The sequence below is a fragment of the Ischnura elegans genome, chromosome 10 (genome assembly GCF_921293095.1).
Source record: "Ischnura elegans chromosome 10, ioIscEleg1.1, whole genome shotgun sequence".
In the NCBI taxonomy this organism is placed as follows: Eukaryota; Metazoa; Arthropoda; class Insecta; order Odonata; family Coenagrionidae; genus Ischnura; species Ischnura elegans.
The window spans coordinates 40,383,903-40,402,764 of NC_060255.1; the positions used below are offsets into that span (position 1 = coordinate 40,383,903).

The window sequence follows — 18,862 nt, forward strand, 5'->3', positions numbered from 1 at the left end:
TGCTCATTTTTTAACTTTTCCCGAAACTGAAGCCTCAAAATTACGGGGGGGGGGGGGGGGGGGACTATTCGAGACTCAAATCACCGATGGCGGCGCTGAAAGCAGTGTCGTAATTTGCCAATATGGCTGATGCATAGAGGATATTGTTGTGATCTTAGAGTATATAGTCCTTTAATGACTCTATGGTTGTGATGATATCATAGGTGCAATAGGATGAGTCGTTGAGCCACTGCGTTAATTAAGGGAGAAAATATCTAAGAAGATTTTCTTGGCTTTGAGGAGGTATTTCGATTCCCACGGGCAACGACAAAAGCAGTTAAGATTAAGGAATTAATAAATTTCAGTTGAAATATCCTCTACTATCTCACGGACATTACTCAAGGGTTCCTAATAACCATAAATGAGTGACTGCGATAAAAATAACGTTATTCTCAGCTGGCTAGAAAAGAAAAATTGCAATATGTCGGTTACCCCAAGTGCATTAAACAAACAAACCACCGTCCCAGTAAATGATGGATTGTAGCAAAAAATGGCAACTGAAAAGGCATTTTACATTAATATGAATGCTTAAAACATATTACTTGCGACGTTATGATGGCTTAATACCAAAATTATAATTAGAAAAAAGTAAATTCCCAGAAATACCAATGATCTGTCAACGTGGTTTCCTTAGGTATCCTCGGAGCTCTACTTCCAAATTCGGCCAATAGTTGGCGTATTGCTTGTCTGGATTCTCGAATATTCAGAGGGGGACTATATTCGGAGAAATATGGTAGCTGGGCACTAGAAAACCACATCATGCAACTAAATTATCTAAATTTGGCATCAGAAATACAGATTTTTTCCAAAAGCATGACTAAAAATTAATTACCACGGCACCATTTTATAAAAATTTTGATTTTAGATGAAATATTAGTTTCAATATAAAAAGCAATTTGATGATCAGATGTCATAATATTTGCAGAGTCTTAAATAAAAATATGGCTAAAATTAAATATAATTTAAAACATCTCCTTAACCACTATAAGATATAAAGGCAAATAAGGAATTAAGGTGCAATGAAAACTGTAATGACATTTGATATCAAATTGACTTAAAAGATGACATGAGTTGACCTGGAGCGCAGCATTATCAAAAAAGTTTGAAGTCAAGAGGGGTTACATTACTGAGGTTTTATGAATGATCATCATGAAGAAATCTCATAAAGCTACACCTGTAACTGTAAAATACTTATAACTTGTTGTATTAAGATTTTTACAATTTTTTACCTAAAAAGAAAAAACAAAATAAAAAATGCTAAAATTTCAACTTGGTCTCGAAGACAATTACTTTACATTTTTTCAACGAGAAGCAGGATTGCTGCACATAAATTGGCTGTGTCAACCTCAATAATTAAACCATTAAGCTAAGTAGATGCAAAATTTTCTCTGTAAAACGTCAATGGGGATTAATTTCAATGGTAGGACAAGCCTCTATTTCTGAGTGCCAACAAAAATTCACTTTCAGCCATCTACTGACAAGTTTAAAGGCATGAAATCCCTGTCTCTAAGATTATGAATATTTATTTCATAATGTCAACATTTTTCATTATGAGTATCCTTTGGAAGAGAATTATTTTTTAATTTAGTGTATTCATCACATTAACTCAAAAAACAAAAAAGTTTATGGGCCCGAAATTGCCATGTCAATTTAAACATGCAGCCAGCAGGTATGAAAAGGTGGTAGAACCCTAATCACCACATCTTATTTCAGTAGAAGGGTAGTTATATTTGTCATGTCCAATGATGTAGTCGCTAGAGCTTATTCATAAATAAACTAAAAATAATGACTTCGTTTTCTTTTTTTATTAAAATTCATTGGCACTGTGCAATCGATAGCAGCCAATGCAAACATTCATTATGATACATTTTTGTAACATGTGTCTTTCAATTATCACCCATCATATTTCACTTAAGCTATTCTTTTCTTCATACTTACAGCACACATTTTATCCTAATTTTAGTATCAATGTATATCTACATCATGATCAAGCAAAATGCATGTTTCTCATACCAGTTCATGTTGTAACTTATTGATCAACTGTGAAGGGTTACTTGCACAAAAGCTAGCCAGCGAACAGTAGTTTAATAAATATTCAGGAGTAAAAAATGAGCCAACATCGGCACCTGTAGTTCAATACCTATAAATACACTGTGCACATATTACACATTTTAAAATGTGTCTTTAAACAAAAGACAATATGTACTATGAAACGTGATAATAATGCAACCAAATGATTAGACAATGAGAGGTAAGAATGAGACGCAACTTATTTTCAAAAAAATAATAAGCATAGTTGACAATTAGGATTGAATTGGCTTCAAATTTTGAGTTGTGTACTGGTTTAATTTCCAAATTAATAATAATTACATATTTAATCAATCAGAATACTTTATTGAAAACCTAAAATATGCACCTTCCAACTAAGGAGATTATCCTACATTACAAACAATGTGCTTAAGATGCATTTAAAGAGAGAGAGAGAGACAACTTTACAACATCTACTGATTAGATGATTTTCAGTACCGTATTTACACCCTTTGGATTTGCTCAACAAATGATGACCAGAAATTAAATGATACTCAGTTTGATTGTTAATTTATTCCTAGGATCAAACATCACTCAAGCAGCTCATTTCTTTACAGTATTGGAATACAAGTTACAGGCTAAAGTGACACAACTTACAACTAAACAAGACATGAATATTTTTTTCTGTTTTTAGACCAAAAATCTTGGTGTTCACTAAATAATTTCATATGGCAACGTTATATAGGTACCTGAAAATTTTTTAAATCATCCATGTAACATTGCACATCGTCAAGTTTTCATTAGGAACTTAAAATTATAATAAAATGTGAAGTCAATGTAACAAAACAACTTGAGCGCTGGAATGAGACAAATGGAAAAATAAAAACTAACATATACAGCAAGGCCATCTAGTTGCTCAGTGAAAATCTAAAGCTGCCTTAATAATGACATCTCTCAAAGACCAAATTGCCATTTGATGAATAAGAATGCTTGAACAAAGACTGACACAGTTAAAAAAATACTTGCAACTTCCACTACACCAAAATAAAATAATAATGAGCTCAGCATCGGTTATATCTTTCCTGATAGTTTTATATTTTTCATGAGAAAGGCCAAGGAATTGAAATCCAAACTACTGAAGTCAATGAGAATAGAATAACAAGCTTACACAACAGGGCTGTTTAGAGAATAATGTTTAACAAATTAACACATCTTTCACAATTCCTTAAAGTTATAGTGCCAAGAGCAGTACAGGTTATACTAATTCAGAAAAGATGAGCCATATATGATGCAGTATTAGCTAAGACAGTAAGGCCTATAAAGTACATAGGCCTAAAAATAATTACACTCTGTTTTCACTCCTGTTGCATCTTTCTAATGCAGCCACATCAGCTGTCACTTTAAGTTCATACAGGAAGGTGGCATGGAATGTGTAGATGGAATCAATCTAAGCTTTCCATTAAAGAATTGCAATCTCACAGTCTGGCACCATTTTAGATGCGGTGGTCTCCTTCTTCAGCATAGTTACCGCTACATAATTGTCTGTGAACTGGAAATCACTAAGGTAACCATTAACGACAAACCTGATCACTTTGCTGCAAACCCTTATATCATATTCCATCGTTATCGAATCAATTAAAATGGTGCAAGACCTATAACTCACAAGCATTACCTCATACTGAGTTATATCAAGCCTGTTTATATTAATAAAAGGTATAATACACCACAGATGTTAATCACTGGCTAAAATTTGTCACTGACCACCAAATTGTTCATTTCTTCTTTCACTCACTCCATATGTGCCTCAGTTAAAGAAGGTAGTTTTAAAGAAAAGATAAGAAGAGCAGGAAAAGTATGTACATTCATAAAACGGCACAGTCAATCTGTAGACACATCACTTTTGGAGTTCAACTCATATCACTGTTGGTAAAAATCAAAACATAACCTACTCTACTCACTCGGGAGGAATAAATAACAGCATACTTTACTGTTTTGAGGATACTACTTAAAAATGTCAGATGTACATTAGTAAATGATGCTGTGATTTTTGATACTTTATACACGATGAAGGATTCCCCGCCAACTGGTGGAAGAACTTAACCAGGAGAATTGTAAAATTGACACTTAACCATCCTCTTTGGGAGGGGTGAACCAGCCTGAAAAACAATTGAGTAGAGTTCAGAAGCATCCTCAATTTAGAGCATGGGTAACAGATGCAGAGATTAAGTTAATAAGAAATTCTTTCCATTAAAAAAAAAAAAAAAAATTTTCAACAACATAAAAAAGTACTTCAAATCAAAGGTTGATTATGATGATATATAGCAGAGGTTAACGGTAGCATCTTCCGTTATGACAGGATGTAACCGACCAATAAAATTCGTATTGTTATAGAGAGTTTGTTCATGCTAGCAATCGGTGCTCAACGGTGTTAACATTTATTGCATGAGTGTACTCTACAATTTACTGAAGAAATATATAATTCCAAAGATTTCATAGATTGAAAAGTGTACACTTGCAACCTTCGCTAGAAGGAAAACGGCAAAGTGCAAGAAAGTGTATCATCTCAACTGTGAAAACATGAGTGAAAACACTACAACCTTTCAAATGCTTTAGAGTTTGTTTCTAGAATATTTTGTGCTACTTGGGTATATTAGTATTTATTCATACTGAAAAATACCTTTGTACTAATTTAGCTACTATGGGAACAGCAACTATACAACAATTCAAAAGATGTGATGATGGTGGAACATGATAGACACAGGGACTACTCCAATTTAGCTAATTTTCTGATTGTTGAGAGTGAGATCCTCTAGCAAATCTTATTTATTCATTAGTCATTCTATTAATGAATCATTGGTTTTAGATTTTTATGTTTAGGAGAAAATGAATGCGGTGTTCAGCTAGTCGAAAGTATGAATGAATGCTTTGGGGCATATGAAAACTAGATTCTCTAATAAGTACAAACGGATGAGTACGTGATTGTGATTGTCTGAATGGAATTATGAGATCTCTGAGTCCATTAATGCACCACCATTGATGTAGGAGCATACATTCATGCTTGCAGGCATTTGAGTACAATGACAGCTAAAGAGAGGGTTAATTGATGAGCCGAATTGATGATCAACCAAAGAGAAACCCAATTTTATTCACATGCCATGCATTCACTCGCAACAAAAATCTTCTCTTTTCAATATAAGTCCTAAATAACATATCAATGGCTAAGTTCTAACAACACGTATCTCAAAATTTGGCCGGTTTGAGAAAGGTACCTCAAACAAAGTGTAATGACATTAAAAAAATAAAATTCAAGCAAAAAACAACTTTGTTTGCAAATGTATGCTTCTTTTTCAGTTTAATGAATTTTTGGTTTTTAATTTCAGAGTACAATTAAAAATATAAATAGTTTCTTTTGCTCTCCTGAAAATTTGCTGTTTTTGATATATCTGTTGTTAGAATTTAGCCATCCATATTCTTCTGATTCTCAGTATTTTGACTCATGCTAAAGAAAACCTCAAGTCTACATTATCATCCAGAAGAAAGCTTTTTGATAATTTTACATCCATAACATTTCCAAATGTATTGATTGTGACTCAAAGAGTTCAACTTAAAACATATTAAGGATAGATTAAAAATAAAGACTTAATAAAAATTTTCTAAGACTACCGATTACTCAAGTTCAAAGGAGAGTCTGCTGAAATTTTCTGCTACTTGAACAAAATACTATCCACTATCAAATCTTCAGGAGAAAGGCCTAACGTGAGGTTTGAGCTGGCATAACATGAAACTCCTCTTGGAGATATCCGGGATACCAGAAGGCACTTCAAACTGCACTACAGAATACAGATCAGAGCTAGAGGAGCTTGCACTGCTTAGATAAAAGAGCTCCATGAAGCCCTTTTCTTAGGTGCTCTGAGTGACAGAATTCTAACCCAGGGAGCAAACCATAGATATCTGTATAATTAGCTGTATCAGGCATGACTTTATGGAATCTACTTAACATGATGAAAAGTAAAGAAAACTTTGCAATTCCATATAAATATTTAATGTACAACCTAGGTTTTGACATGCCACCTCATCGTCTGGTACAGATGCACATAAGACAGAGAATAAACAGTCACACACAAAATTACATATTAACGATGGTCTGAAGAGAGGGTTAAGGGGTGGAGTTTGGCCAAAGAGGCAGGGAATGGGTGTAAGAGCAAAGAGAGGATTGGGGACTTCCGTACTAATATTGTCTTTGAAAAAAAGGGGGGAGGTAGCGGTGCTTGGGTCGGATGAAAGGGAAGAGGGGACCAGTGCATCCATGAAAACATAAACGTCTAAGGTAGTACAGGAGGCAAGGTCGGAAAACCTAATGTTTGTATTTCCTACTCATTATCCCACCAGTGGTACACCACTGTTGCCAGCCCGAAGCTGAATATAATCTTACTTGAATCTCAAGTGTGGCAATTTGAATAATGCTAGATTTGTCAAATTTATGCAGAGTAAATCATAAGTGAAAAGAACTGTAAACACAGAGCAAACTTACCATTTTTTTCATGAATCTGCACTAAGGACTTGAAGGATTGCTGTGCCCTTGCCAAACTGTACTGGCCCTGAAAATATTGTTATTATTGGATTAAAATAAAATACATATGAACTAACTATAGAAAAGACAATGTTTTTTCCATTAAAATAGACCCATAATTTAATTTCTTTCACTTAAACACTTTTCATTATTTCACAGCAAGTTCAATACTAGATAATCGTTTAAATAGACAAACAAGACAATAGTTGAAAGTTCATGGTAGTTTGATTGATAACTTTTTCTGGGACAGTTGAATTGAAATGATTTAATATATTTTGATAACACCAAGTATAAAAAATTAAATTAATTATCAGCAATACTTATTTCTAGCTATAAAATTTCAAAAATAAAACTCCCTTATTCAAAAAATTGTTGCACTCAGGCGCCAACAATTTCAGTTACCCTCTAATGACTGCAATGTTATTTGAATAAGCCAACAGGAGTGCAGACATCTTACCTGGTTACATACTTTGGCTGTGCCAAACTGAATTCTAGCTTTCCCTTTCACTAAAGTTGCAGCAATCTGCATGATAACAGCCTCCACTGTATATGCAGAGCTCCACCCTTGTTTTGTCAACAGTTCCATGCAGATAGCACCACCAACCAACACGTAACCACCAGAGATCATGGGATGTACTACACGGACAAAAGGTGGCTCAAAAGGATAAGTTTCCTGCAAAAGACAAAGAAGGAAATAAGTAAACTAATTATGGAACATACACAGTGGGATCATAATTCAAGTTATATCAGGGGTGGACAAAGTTTTAAACACTGAATGCAGAAAAAACACTGTTTAAGGATCTGCCTTTTCTATGGCTTTTTTGAGGTTTTAAAGTCAATTGGAATAGCTTTTTATAAATAAAATATACAATTTTAAGTAACTAAAAGGTGTAACATTCAACAAAAATATTTTCATTAATTTAATGTGCTCTTCCCAAAGGTCAGAAAACAGCTAAGAAATGGGAAGTCAAATTAAATTTAATACGAAATTTGTGGATGATATTATAAGAGAAGCATCACATTAATTATATTAAAAACCTGACCACTCAGAATGTTACTGCGGACAGTTGCTAAAATTAATAATTCCATTTTAATAAATTTCTTTGTGGTGTAAATGCATTATGTCATTATATCTGAGGTGTCGCTAAGTATGTACTTGAAACACTATCATCATTGCATTATTAAAGGTGAGAGAAATAAAGACACAGAAGGACAACTTAAATCTATAATCATTAACTACGTGGTATCTATTTAACAGAAGGTTTTCCTAGAATTTTGATAACTTGGTGTTTTTTTTGTTATGGCAAAATGATGGCCAAATGTGCTGCTAAAAAGCCTCTTGGAAATAAATTTAGGGTTCCAAGGTCTTATTATCAAAAAAATCTTATTTTTAGTTTGCATTAAATTTGATAGTGATTCAACATGATGTTAACAGCAGCAGGCATTGTCCTATTTCACAGGCTTACCCCACCTTTGTGCCATCAATGGAGTCAGAGGAAGCTAGCCTTACTCAGTACACTGAACAAAACTGACCTATTTCTAGGTGGATTTTAATGGAACAAGGCAGGACCTTGAAAAATTATTATGTTAACCCTGTAAAGTCAAAGCGGTATTTCAGACTAGATAAATTGCTTAAAAATCATGGGCTTGAAAGTAGTAAGTCAGACCCTCGTCTTATTATGCAAGAAATGGAAATGGAGTAATTTTCGTGCCTATTTATGTCGATGACATTCCAATTGCTCCACAAAATGTCAAATGGATTGAAACAATAAAGAAAGGCTTAAAAAGTAATGTGGGTGTGAAAGACTTGGGTGCTGCTCGTTTCTTTTTCGTAATGGAGATTACTCAGTCTGAGGATGTTAACCCTTTCACAAAGAGGTTACCAGGAGAATTTGCTATGGTAATTCCACATGAAGGACTGCAATCCAAAATGCAAATTGCAATATAAACAGCTTTTATCTACACCAGAACAGTAACCAATGCAAAAATTTGTCTGTGCCTCCGGATTTGCTGTCGTAGTCAACTACCAAGGAATACATGCCAGATAGTTCTACACTCAACTATTTCACTGTGAATTTATGGTGAGTTTTTTCCCTTACATGCGATGAACGTGAGTCATTGACACTGATTCATTCGGCAGACCTTTGATTGTCATTATCATTTGACATAAATTTGCAGCAGATAAATATCCTTTGACCAACACTATTCAAATGGCTGTCAGTAAGTTGTTAAATGGAATCCCACAATGCATACATTACTATGTAAGATGACAATGTTCCACAGAGAGAGGATACTCTTGCTTACCATTCAATGAAGCCAAAAAACATTCCAAGAAGTGTTTGGCATCCCAAATGACATAAAAAATAAGTATTAAAATAGGCTTAGAAAGGTCTCCCCTTATGAGAAGAGGTATAATGGGAATATGGTTTCCCTCTCACTGAAAACTCTTAAGGATTTAAAGGTAATGCGGCACCATTAGATTAAATATACACTGAAAAACCCCAATGTCACAAATGATCGTTAAAATATATTTCAAAATTTCATACCTGAGCTTCATGGGTAAATCAAAACTAAACTTATTCCCTCAGAAGAGTGTAAGCTTCTGCCATTGTGTAGCACAAATTCAAATGATACCCAAAGGATACTTCTCAGTTTTCTAAATATCTGCATAAAAGCATAACTCTGGGATGCATAGTTTTCAACTCACCTTAAAGAGCATATTGAGGAGGATACTATCTTTCCCCTCTTTTTCTTTCAGGAGAACAAGGTCACCATGCAGAGGAGAGTCTGGATCAACCATCATGAGACGAATATTCCATTCATAAAGGCTATCATTCACCAGCTCGATGCTATACATACCTGCTTGGAGTAACAAAATGTTTGTAGAAATAAAAGATATGTTAATTAAAATTTTCCCATACAATAATACCAAATACTAGTCCACAAAATTCGAAGGTGCACAAATATTTCCACTTTCCACTAGAAATGTTCATAGCAATAGAGAGTAAGATTTAATGAGTGACAGTACAGAATGAAGGCAGAGGCATACGAGCCAGGGCCCGTGTGAAATACGTACTCCAGGAGTAAAAATAATTCGATTTAGGCAATAAAAAAAAGGAAACCACCCTATTAAGATTTTAAGCAGAAATCGTACAGTGTATGCATGTCCAAACCATTATAATACATTCTTCCGAACACTGCCACTTAACAATGTTTAGCACTGTGGCAACGGAAGTGAAAGTGCAAAGAAAAAAGCTAAATTTTGCCGAAGCAGTTAGCATAGCAATAGATGCAGAATTTGCAGAAGCCACTGCAGAATAATTTTCCCAGTAATTACATTAATAATTGACATTTAAGTTACACCGGGTTACTGACAACATAATGAAACATGCTGCTATCCATTTCAGACTGAAGCAACAGATGGCTTAGCCATTGGGCACTTGGAGGCAGCAAAAGTTTTACTCAGAAAAACACTTTAAAAAAATAGGACCCCTAAGAATTGATCAAAACCAAATATTATCGTAGACCTTGCAATAAGCATTTCAAACGTGGAAACTTCATGAATATTATTAAACTTTTTCGTAGATACAGCCTTCCCCTAGTCCACTGCCGCAGCAGCAAGTTGACACCACAGTAAAGCCAAGAAACAAAAATTAATGCATCTCAAAACAAGATTTACAAAAATTCACAAAAAAATAAATAAAACATAACTCCCTAAACAAGAAATATAATAAGATACATAATCCCTATACTTAATCAAATTGAATTTAGTCGTCTCGTTCAAACCATGGAGCACATTGATCTTAAGGGCTTATTTTAACATACCATAGAATTTGGCTTTTAGTCTCATTCAGCATAGTCCGTACATTCAAAAAATTTAAATCTGGCTTGAACATTATAGTTATGGTAACATTTTCAAAATTTCCAAGCTCCAGAATTTAAATAATTCAATAGCCCAAAATTGGTACATTTTGAATTTCGCAAATTTTTTCAAGAATAAACTACACAATTAGTCGTCATGATTGTAATCAAGAACTGCCTGTGTGCATTACCACAATTATAAATGTGACCTTAATATGTGAAGGGAAAATATATACAGTGGAACTTGGTTAGTGCGTTTCTGAAGGGACCACGAAAAATGAACGTACTAACCAGGAAAACGTACTAACGAGGAAAGTAAATAATAGCAGTCGGGGTTATTGCAATCAGTGAAAAAGTCGTCAAATTTACAATTACTATCAGTAGTTCTCATAGGATCGCCTTCCTGAACTCTTTTCACATTTAAAATCAAGAAAATGAGCGCTACCATGAAAAACAATACCATGTGAATAAAAATCGCAATTTTTTTTGGACATCCCGGAGAGGATTTCATGATTACGGCGTCTATCTCCCGTGATTTATCCTATATCTATTTACAGAACGAGGACGAGTGAAGCTCAGACAAGCGAAGACAAGTCATTTTTCTTTCTCACAGCGTACTCGGAGAATATAACAACAACCCGGAGTAAGTCAACTGGTTTTTTAAACATCATAAAAATTGGGCAAAATTATATTGACTTTCAAATTACGGCAACAGCCGTAGACATTCGCTTCTGGAATGATACCATTTCGATTGTAAAATCGATCGATATATCAACTGATGACACGCAAGATTATTAGATTACGACGTAATTACAAGAAAATTTTATATTAAACAGTTGAAATTTACTTTCAAAATTTGTCTAATGTCGTCTGCTTTCGTTCTGAGATCAAGTATTTTTAAGCTAAGCTTCGCGTGGAGATCCAGAGGATCGTCTGCTCCCGCAACAGTAGTCAAGTAAATACGCACGACGTCGAGTTTATGGAGCAGTACTGTTTTAGATAATGTGGGAATTGTCTAATACCGTTAAGACTCATTTCTTCATCATGATAACTCGTGCAATAGCAACAATTGCCCACTCATGAACTTTGTGCGCAGCAGTGGGCACTCCCAAGCTCCAAAGGCAACAGAAGGTGAGGAGCTCGGGGTGGGGAAAATTGGGGCTTCTTATTGGCTGTAGTTTTTCATAGTCAGACATTCCCAAAAAATGGCCGCATTTTATTTTTCATCACGTCACAAGAATTTAGAAATGCATTTGGATAAATTACGGTAGAAGAAAGAGATGTGGAATGAATGGAAGAATGTTAATGGCTAATAATAATAAATTAAATCATGAATTCAGACGTTTGCGACCCTTAAGAAGACACTAGAGAACGAATTGCGGGTTGCGTCACGGCAAGCAATTGAGCGTACTAACCAGGAAAGCGCAATTTTTTCAAACGTACTAACCAAATTCTTTTACCTGTATTTTGTTCGGATGGTACCGGGACCGAGGGAAATCGCCGTACTAAGGAGGAAAACGTACTAAGGAGGAACGTACTAACCAAGTTCCACTGTATTACACCCTATACAATCCATGTCTAAAAAACATGTATATAAAATTGAAACAAATATGTAACAATACCTTTCTTAAAGCTTTCAGATCGATAAATATCTCTCAGTTCCTTCATAAGTCTGTCAGTGGCTTGTACTGATCCTGACACAGATCCTTTCAGATAATCCTGTCTTTGGTTTTGCCTCAACCTTTCCAGTGTTGCCTGATGCACGGTATCCATTTCTTCACTCTGTAAAATTTAATAAATAAATATGATATAACTTCATTTCCTTGAAACGACAAGTCAATGTTTTTGAAGATAACTCTTCAAGGTCACTACCAATATTTGGTTATTTAAAAGTGGTGATTAACAAAAGAAATCTAACCTTGGTGCTGGACTAATCATCATCACACTTCACCATATAACTCTGTAAGTATGCAGATTCCAGTTTAAAATATTTCATTTAACTTTACTTTCTCTAATAATCAATCAAAGTGCATTGATTTCTTATTTGACACCCAAATAGCACTTTAGAGAGTGACTGTAGTCACCCAACAGGCCAGGAAAAAAGCTATAGAATATCAGATCTTGATAAATTCTGCTAAAATAATTACCACATTGACAAATAGTATTTTGACTGAAGATTATTTCATAACACTTTTCTAAGTACACATGAAGGATTTAATTGAGACTATAAGAATTTCTCTAGTGAAATGAAATGCCCTCAAGAAAAATTATAATTTACAATTTCCTCCATTGGTGATAAAGATTCAGAAATATCAGCATCAAAATTCAGGACAAATTTTCATAACGGTACATAATTATAGTTAGATTCCCTAAAGAAGAGATTTTTGCTACCAATAACTTACAAGAAACTATGATCTTCTTCTGGTGAAAAAAGATGACATTTGGACCTTGTTATTGGACAATTTTCCATCAACATTAACCTTTCAGCACCATATTTAAAAGTGCAAAGGTAAACTCTCATTGCAGGATAAAATTTCAGCCTTAAAGTAATTTTTAACTATTACATGAAAGTGTGTTTTAAAAAAAAAACCGAATTGACACTCAAACTCAAAAACATAGTAAATTAATCAAAGAGGAACTAGATTGCTATCCTCAAAGAAGTATAATCCCGCAATTCAATGAATTTTGACCACAAAGGCACTTGAAGCATCAATCCCAATTAAGCACTGCAAGTGCTTAACCCTCTTAGGGGACCGGGCTGCCATATTGCCTCAATCAATATACAAACATTATTGAATTTTGTGGCACTGCCATAATTAAATTCCTTTTCAGCCAATTCGAATTTTTTACCATTACTACCTAGTTCAATTCAAATGATATGTAAAAACCTGTACACAGATGTATATAATAATAGCTTCATTAAGTTTTTTCTCTAAGTGCAAGATTTTATTATATTGCCCTCAGCATTTCTGGCTAGTCCCCCAGGTAGTCAGCAACATATGGGTTCACACAACCCAAGCTGCCAGGGCATCTGAGGGGCACTTCTGCAGCAACACTGCAAATGACTATGCAGTAGCCAAGATTCGGCCAGTCTCTATGGGGGGGGAGGGTTCATTCTAACTATGCTCCATCACAAGGAGCACTGCTCAGATGTGACAAAATGTGCTAATCCATCAATTTGAAAGGAAAACTAAAGCTCTTGGCAAGATATTGGCAAAAGCTTTGACTTTCCAGACATGATGAGATGCAATCATTATTTCTTTCATGAAGGAAGAAGCATGAATGCCCATAAAAATGTTTGCAAACCTTGCTCTTTGAAGGAGCTTCTGCCTCTTCCATCTCCAAATGCAAGTCCTCTTCTACCTCCTCTTCATCTTCCTCTTCATCCTCTTCCATCTCTCCATCATCTTCCATTTTCTCCGAGCCCTGTGCCTCAGGAGCGCAATGCCCAAACCCAGCCCCTGGAGACTGCCAGCCACTTCCCGGTGGGAGTGAGGACAGTGTTAACCTCTCAATGTCAGGAGGTTCAGGTAAGGAGTGAAGTCGACATAGCTCACGCAGGAGAATTTGAACTTGGTTTATGACCTACAAATTAAAAATTACATTTTACATAAATTGTCAAACATGTATCTTTCCAATGAAAGCAAATACAATCCCAGCAGTCATTTCCTTACATGGTTATCCCTCCCGGAAGTATTACTGAGAATTTGGACCGCATTGGTTATGCTGGTTTCCTCGGAATCGGCAAACCAAACTGGTGGAGTTGATGGGTAAGTTTCCTAAAAAGAAATTCACAGATCAAGTCAAACTATCTGATTGAAATGAAAAGGAAAATCAAAGTGTACCAAATAGAACAATTGAGATAGTTAAATCCCACCACAAGGAATGCATTACCTAGTGCATATACAAACATATATTTCGAGATGCATTGTGTAAAGCTGCGAATTGTATGAATTCATGCACACATGCATGTTCACAAGGAGGTAAATGAAACCCCCATCTAATTTTAAAATGATGACATGCCCATGGCAAGAGTGAGAATTTCAATCACTACTTTGAGTAGTCTTTTGAAAAATGAGTAAATAAAAACAGAATGAATGCTCTTAATATAAAGTGAGATATGCCCATGTGCACAAAATTACCAGAAAATGAGGACTGTATTTCATCACTGTCTAAGTGGTAATCAGCTCAAATAATGAATAAGAAATAACAATGAAATCAACCACTGTAACCTCTCCAAATACCATGAGCCATATGCATGTACACTGAAACGTATCTCCATGATATCACCATTGTGCCAACTGCATTGAGCCCTGAGCACAGAATTACCTCAAAATGGAGAGTATAACCAAATACATATACCAAAATACTGCAGATTTAATAAAATTAAAAAGTATTATTAAACTAATTGGTGAAAAAGTCTACAATCACAAAGTCAGGATGACCAAGATAACTAACTGGCAACGGTCATAAAAGAAATCAATAGATAAAAAAGTTCAAAATCAGGAAAACTGAGGTGAAAGGAGGGGACAATTAGAAGAAATGAAAAAAATGGCAGAGGGTGGTTTTTGACATAGCTGAAATAAGTGGGTGTTATACACTAAGATCGACATACAATTTTTCTAAAGAAAGAGCAGCCAAAGAGAGCTCTAGCTAATCCAAGACACTGCCAAGTGTTTGATGTATTGTTTTTATATTATATAACCTGGTTCTCGGGGTCTCTTTTCGAAACTGTTATGCTCATTGGTGCTCAATAACAAGCATAAGTAATTAAGTCCTTTGATAAGTTGAGTCACACGGAAAACAGTATGCTTGAGATAAGTAAGTTTAGTGCAACTTCAGTCATTTGAAGAGAGATGAAGATAAGTGAATGTCACAAATTCACACCATTTGACTGAAAAGCATACGATGTTTTCTAACATGATCTGTTTTGCAGATTAAAGATGAGGCAAAAAGTGATCACTAGGGTAAAAAAAAACAATATTAACTTTATTAGTTGCCAATCTTGCAGTGTAGCCCTCTAACTTGACCAACTCCAAATCCGCGCACCATTGCTCTCTATATATTTTCTGAATACAGAGTGATTAAACATATAATGGAAAATTTCATACGCATATGACTATTTCACAAGTTGTGCCCTGACATACTTATAGCAGATCAACAAAAATTATGCCATCTGCAAAAGTACGTAAATTACTCTCTCTGATTAAGAAAACCAAGTAAAAATGGCAAAATGCCAACTATGCCAAACAACATGCTAACCACCTTTCACTGATAACATCATAGACCCTAAAGAAGCTCATTAGGCTAGCCATTACATCAACTGTCACTTCTCACAGCAATAAAAACAGCATGTATTATTTATTGTATGGCTGAAAATATATATTATATGGTTTTCAAAACTTGCAAAGATGTTGCGGCACCCTAATTCCACCATTCTCTCAGTCTCTTCCAACTCTTAACATGCAATTGCTAGTTCCAATCCGTCGAAACTGATGGTTTTCAACCAAGCCGTCTCCTGGTCCAAGTATATTTATAATTCAAGGAAACAGAACAGAGAAGGAATAACTTTCTAACACAGACAGAAAGAGTAGGCTGAATTCCTTTGTTTGCAGGACACAATCAAAATGGTTACTTGGAATACTAATTAATATTGGAATATTAAATTACCAATATCATAATGAAAAAATGGTTAGTCAATTCTGGTGAAGCTTAAGATAATGAACCAAATGAAGAGTTATAAACATGATGATCTGGTGTAGGATTAAATCTTTGACCGTTTAAAGTGAGATGTGACAATTTCATTAGCATTTTAGTGTTACTTATGTTTGTACATAAATTTTGATTCGTTGTGAGCAATGATTTTGTTGGAGACAATCCATTGCTTCCTCATCTTACGACCAAGAAAAGTAAGCTTATTTCAAGATAGACTTAATTCAAACTTCAGCATTTGCCCTTCTTCCTTTACCATCAGTAAAACATCCCCATTTCTCGTTGCATTATTTTTCGAAGCATACACAACAGAGAAAAATTTGCGAGGTATACTTCAATAAAAATACGCACCATGTACTAAGAGATAATAAATTTCAAGTGGTAAATTGCTTATCTTCTTAGCTTACAATTCTTCATTTAACTTAAGTCTAACGCGCACTTTCTTTGCGAGGCGATCACTGCTCTCATACGCCTCTGAAAGAAATTACATTTTTTCATCGAGTAAATCATATTAAAAATATTCAGTAAGTAGGAGCCTTAACGAAGATTATAAGACGCAGATGAAGTTCTTCAGAGCGACGATTACCCCAACACATCATGGCTTACTCCGCGGCAGCTATAATGCCAAAATTTTTGAAAATCTCTGCCTAATCTGGACATCGCTACTAAAGATACAGACATAGTAAGAATAACAACTGACCGTATGAAAAACTATAGGACGTATAAAAAAATGAAAGAAAACGCTACTGTCCAGCGATTGCGCATATTAGATGCACGAATAGACTGGAAATTCTGCGACACCAGTATACTATATGCAAAATAATAATGCGCTCCTACTTCACATAAAATAAACTACATTTCAATGATAAGTGTAAAAAGATATCCAAATCAGGTATCTATAGGACAGAACGGGTCCAAATTCGATGAGTATAAAATGATACTTCTTAATATAATCATAAAAAAAGGGAATGTCATAATGACGACACTTTAAAGTGGGCTAGATACAAATAATTACTGAAATAATTGTGTTTCTGTAAGTCCTGATTGGGCCGAAATGCTACATAAAACAGCTGGTATCTAGGTCGGAGATATCGATTATCGCTTATGTTTACAAATCTACACGTTTACCCAAGAGGCAATCAGAAATATGGGTATCAATAGCAAAAAACAACATCCTTTCATTTCTGCGCTTATAAAAACGAGATCCCGCGCAGGCACACTGCAGAATAGTTTACACAGCACCCGAGCATCGCCATTACGGTAAGGAGGAGTGAGGGAGATATCCAGGTTCATTCTCCATATTTTTACAAATCGATTACAATACTATCCTTTTAAAAATTTGGAGGCAGATATACACGATGCAAATTATAATAGATAAGTCGATCACTACAACAGCTGTCACTAACGAAAGATCAAAGAGATTAACGATCGAAGCAATACCCGCAATACAGATATCATCATACACAGGAATTAAGATCAACAACAACAACAAATAAATCCAAAGAATTGGCGAAATATTTTAATCAGCTATCACAACATAAAAAAGCAACGATTGAAAGCTACCAAGCCTCCGCTACGCGTGTTGGGAAAGACTACAGCTGTTTGAGCGACAGGACATTTAATAGCCATGTCAACAAAAGCAACAGAAATATTCTGAGTGCCCGATTGAATCAATTAGGGTGGGACATGCAACGTAAAAATGTCATTTAACATTGTAATTCATTACATTGATCAGATACTGATATTTAATCGCAAGCGTAAATACACCAACAAAAAATCGTTACATTACAAAAGACATTACACCTATGATTCACAGATTTTGGCACATCAAGGGAATAGCACACCCACAAAACTCTAGACAAAATATTCGCTATGGATTATGCAGTCACAATTCCCTTCACAGAAAACGAAACGGATATTGCAACGAAATGATTGGCAGGGAAGATTTACTGGAGACATGGAATACCGTTTACACAACAAACTAACAAAAACTGTGCATACGGCTGGATGAAACAATGAGCATAAGACATGCATTTTGCAGAATGCGACGAACTGTCACATCAACAAAGAGAAACACTTGTTTATCAATAAAAAGCAAAATAACATTCCTTTAAGCCTTAGCAACGCATAAATAACAGTAACTAGGAAAACCATAAATATTTCAAAGCAAACTTACCGTTATGTTGGCGTGTATTTCGTATTTCTTCCCACTTTTACCTATAAACCTACAATTAAGTTCATCCACACTAGCCGTAACGATTTGAAAACGGTCATGGTTCTTGGGAAACACGGCCTCTAAAGTTTTAATTTCTTGTTTAAGGGTGTTTAAACAAGCCATTTGAAATTAGCTAGGCATAGGAACGCCCTGATACGCTAGAACAAATAGCACATACAACTACAAGTGCAATACAATGTTCACTCCCAAGAAAATGGCGGCAGCAAATGGTTCGGGGGGTTCGGGTAATTTCGGTATCGGTCGTACGGGGTCTTCAGTTCATCACTTCGTTCTGGGGTGGCCTGATTGACCTTCACTCGTTATATTGCATACGCAGAAACTACCGAAGAAATCGGATATTACTAACAAATGTCATTAAAAAGGCTAAATTACTGGCGAACGAGACCCGAATCAGTAAACAAATATCAAACTAGGAC

The 18,862-nt window shown here is 35.1% G+C and overlaps 1 protein-coding gene across 2 annotated transcripts; it reads right to left on the minus strand.

The window, feature by feature from the left end:
• Positions 1-2,412: 2,412 nt before the first annotated feature.
• On the minus strand, positions 2,413-18,860 carry LOC124166831 (ubiquitin-conjugating enzyme E2 Q2). 2 transcript variants are annotated; one of them, XM_046544527.1, is made up of 8 exons: positions 18,387-18,860; positions 14,173-14,277; positions 13,805-14,083; positions 12,121-12,280; positions 9,345-9,499; positions 7,095-7,310; positions 6,599-6,665; positions 2,413-4,223 (listed from the first exon to the last, which is right to left on the minus strand). In XM_046544527.1, exons 1-8 carry the CDS (start codon positions 18,546-18,548, stop codon positions 4,192-4,194), a joined length of 1,176 nt encoding a protein of 391 aa, XP_046400483.1. In that variant the 5' UTR covers positions 18,549-18,860; the 3' UTR covers positions 2,413-4,191. The 2 variants fall into 2 exon arrangements, with proteins under 2 accessions (XP_046400483.1, XP_046400484.1); XM_046544528.1 differs by having other exon boundaries at positions 9,345-9,496; positions 18,387-18,859.
• Positions 18,861-18,862: the final 2 nt, after the last annotated feature.

What these genes read in the sequence shown, in the direction of transcription:
- LOC124166831 (XM_046544527.1), bottom strand. Translation starts at nt 18,548, where the DNA reads ATGGCTTGTTTAAACACCCTTAAACAAGAAATTAAAACTTTAGAGGCC. An exon ending in CTTCCGGGAGGGATAACCAT is followed by an intron (nt 14,084 to 14,172) that starts GTAAGGAAATGA and finishes TTTAATTTGTAG; the next exon opens with GTCATAAACCAAGTTCAAAT. An exon ending in CAGCCAAAGTATGTAACCAG is followed by an intron (nt 6,666 to 7,094) that starts GTAAGATGTCTG and finishes CAATATTTTCAG; the next exon opens with GGCCAGTACAGTTTGGCAAG.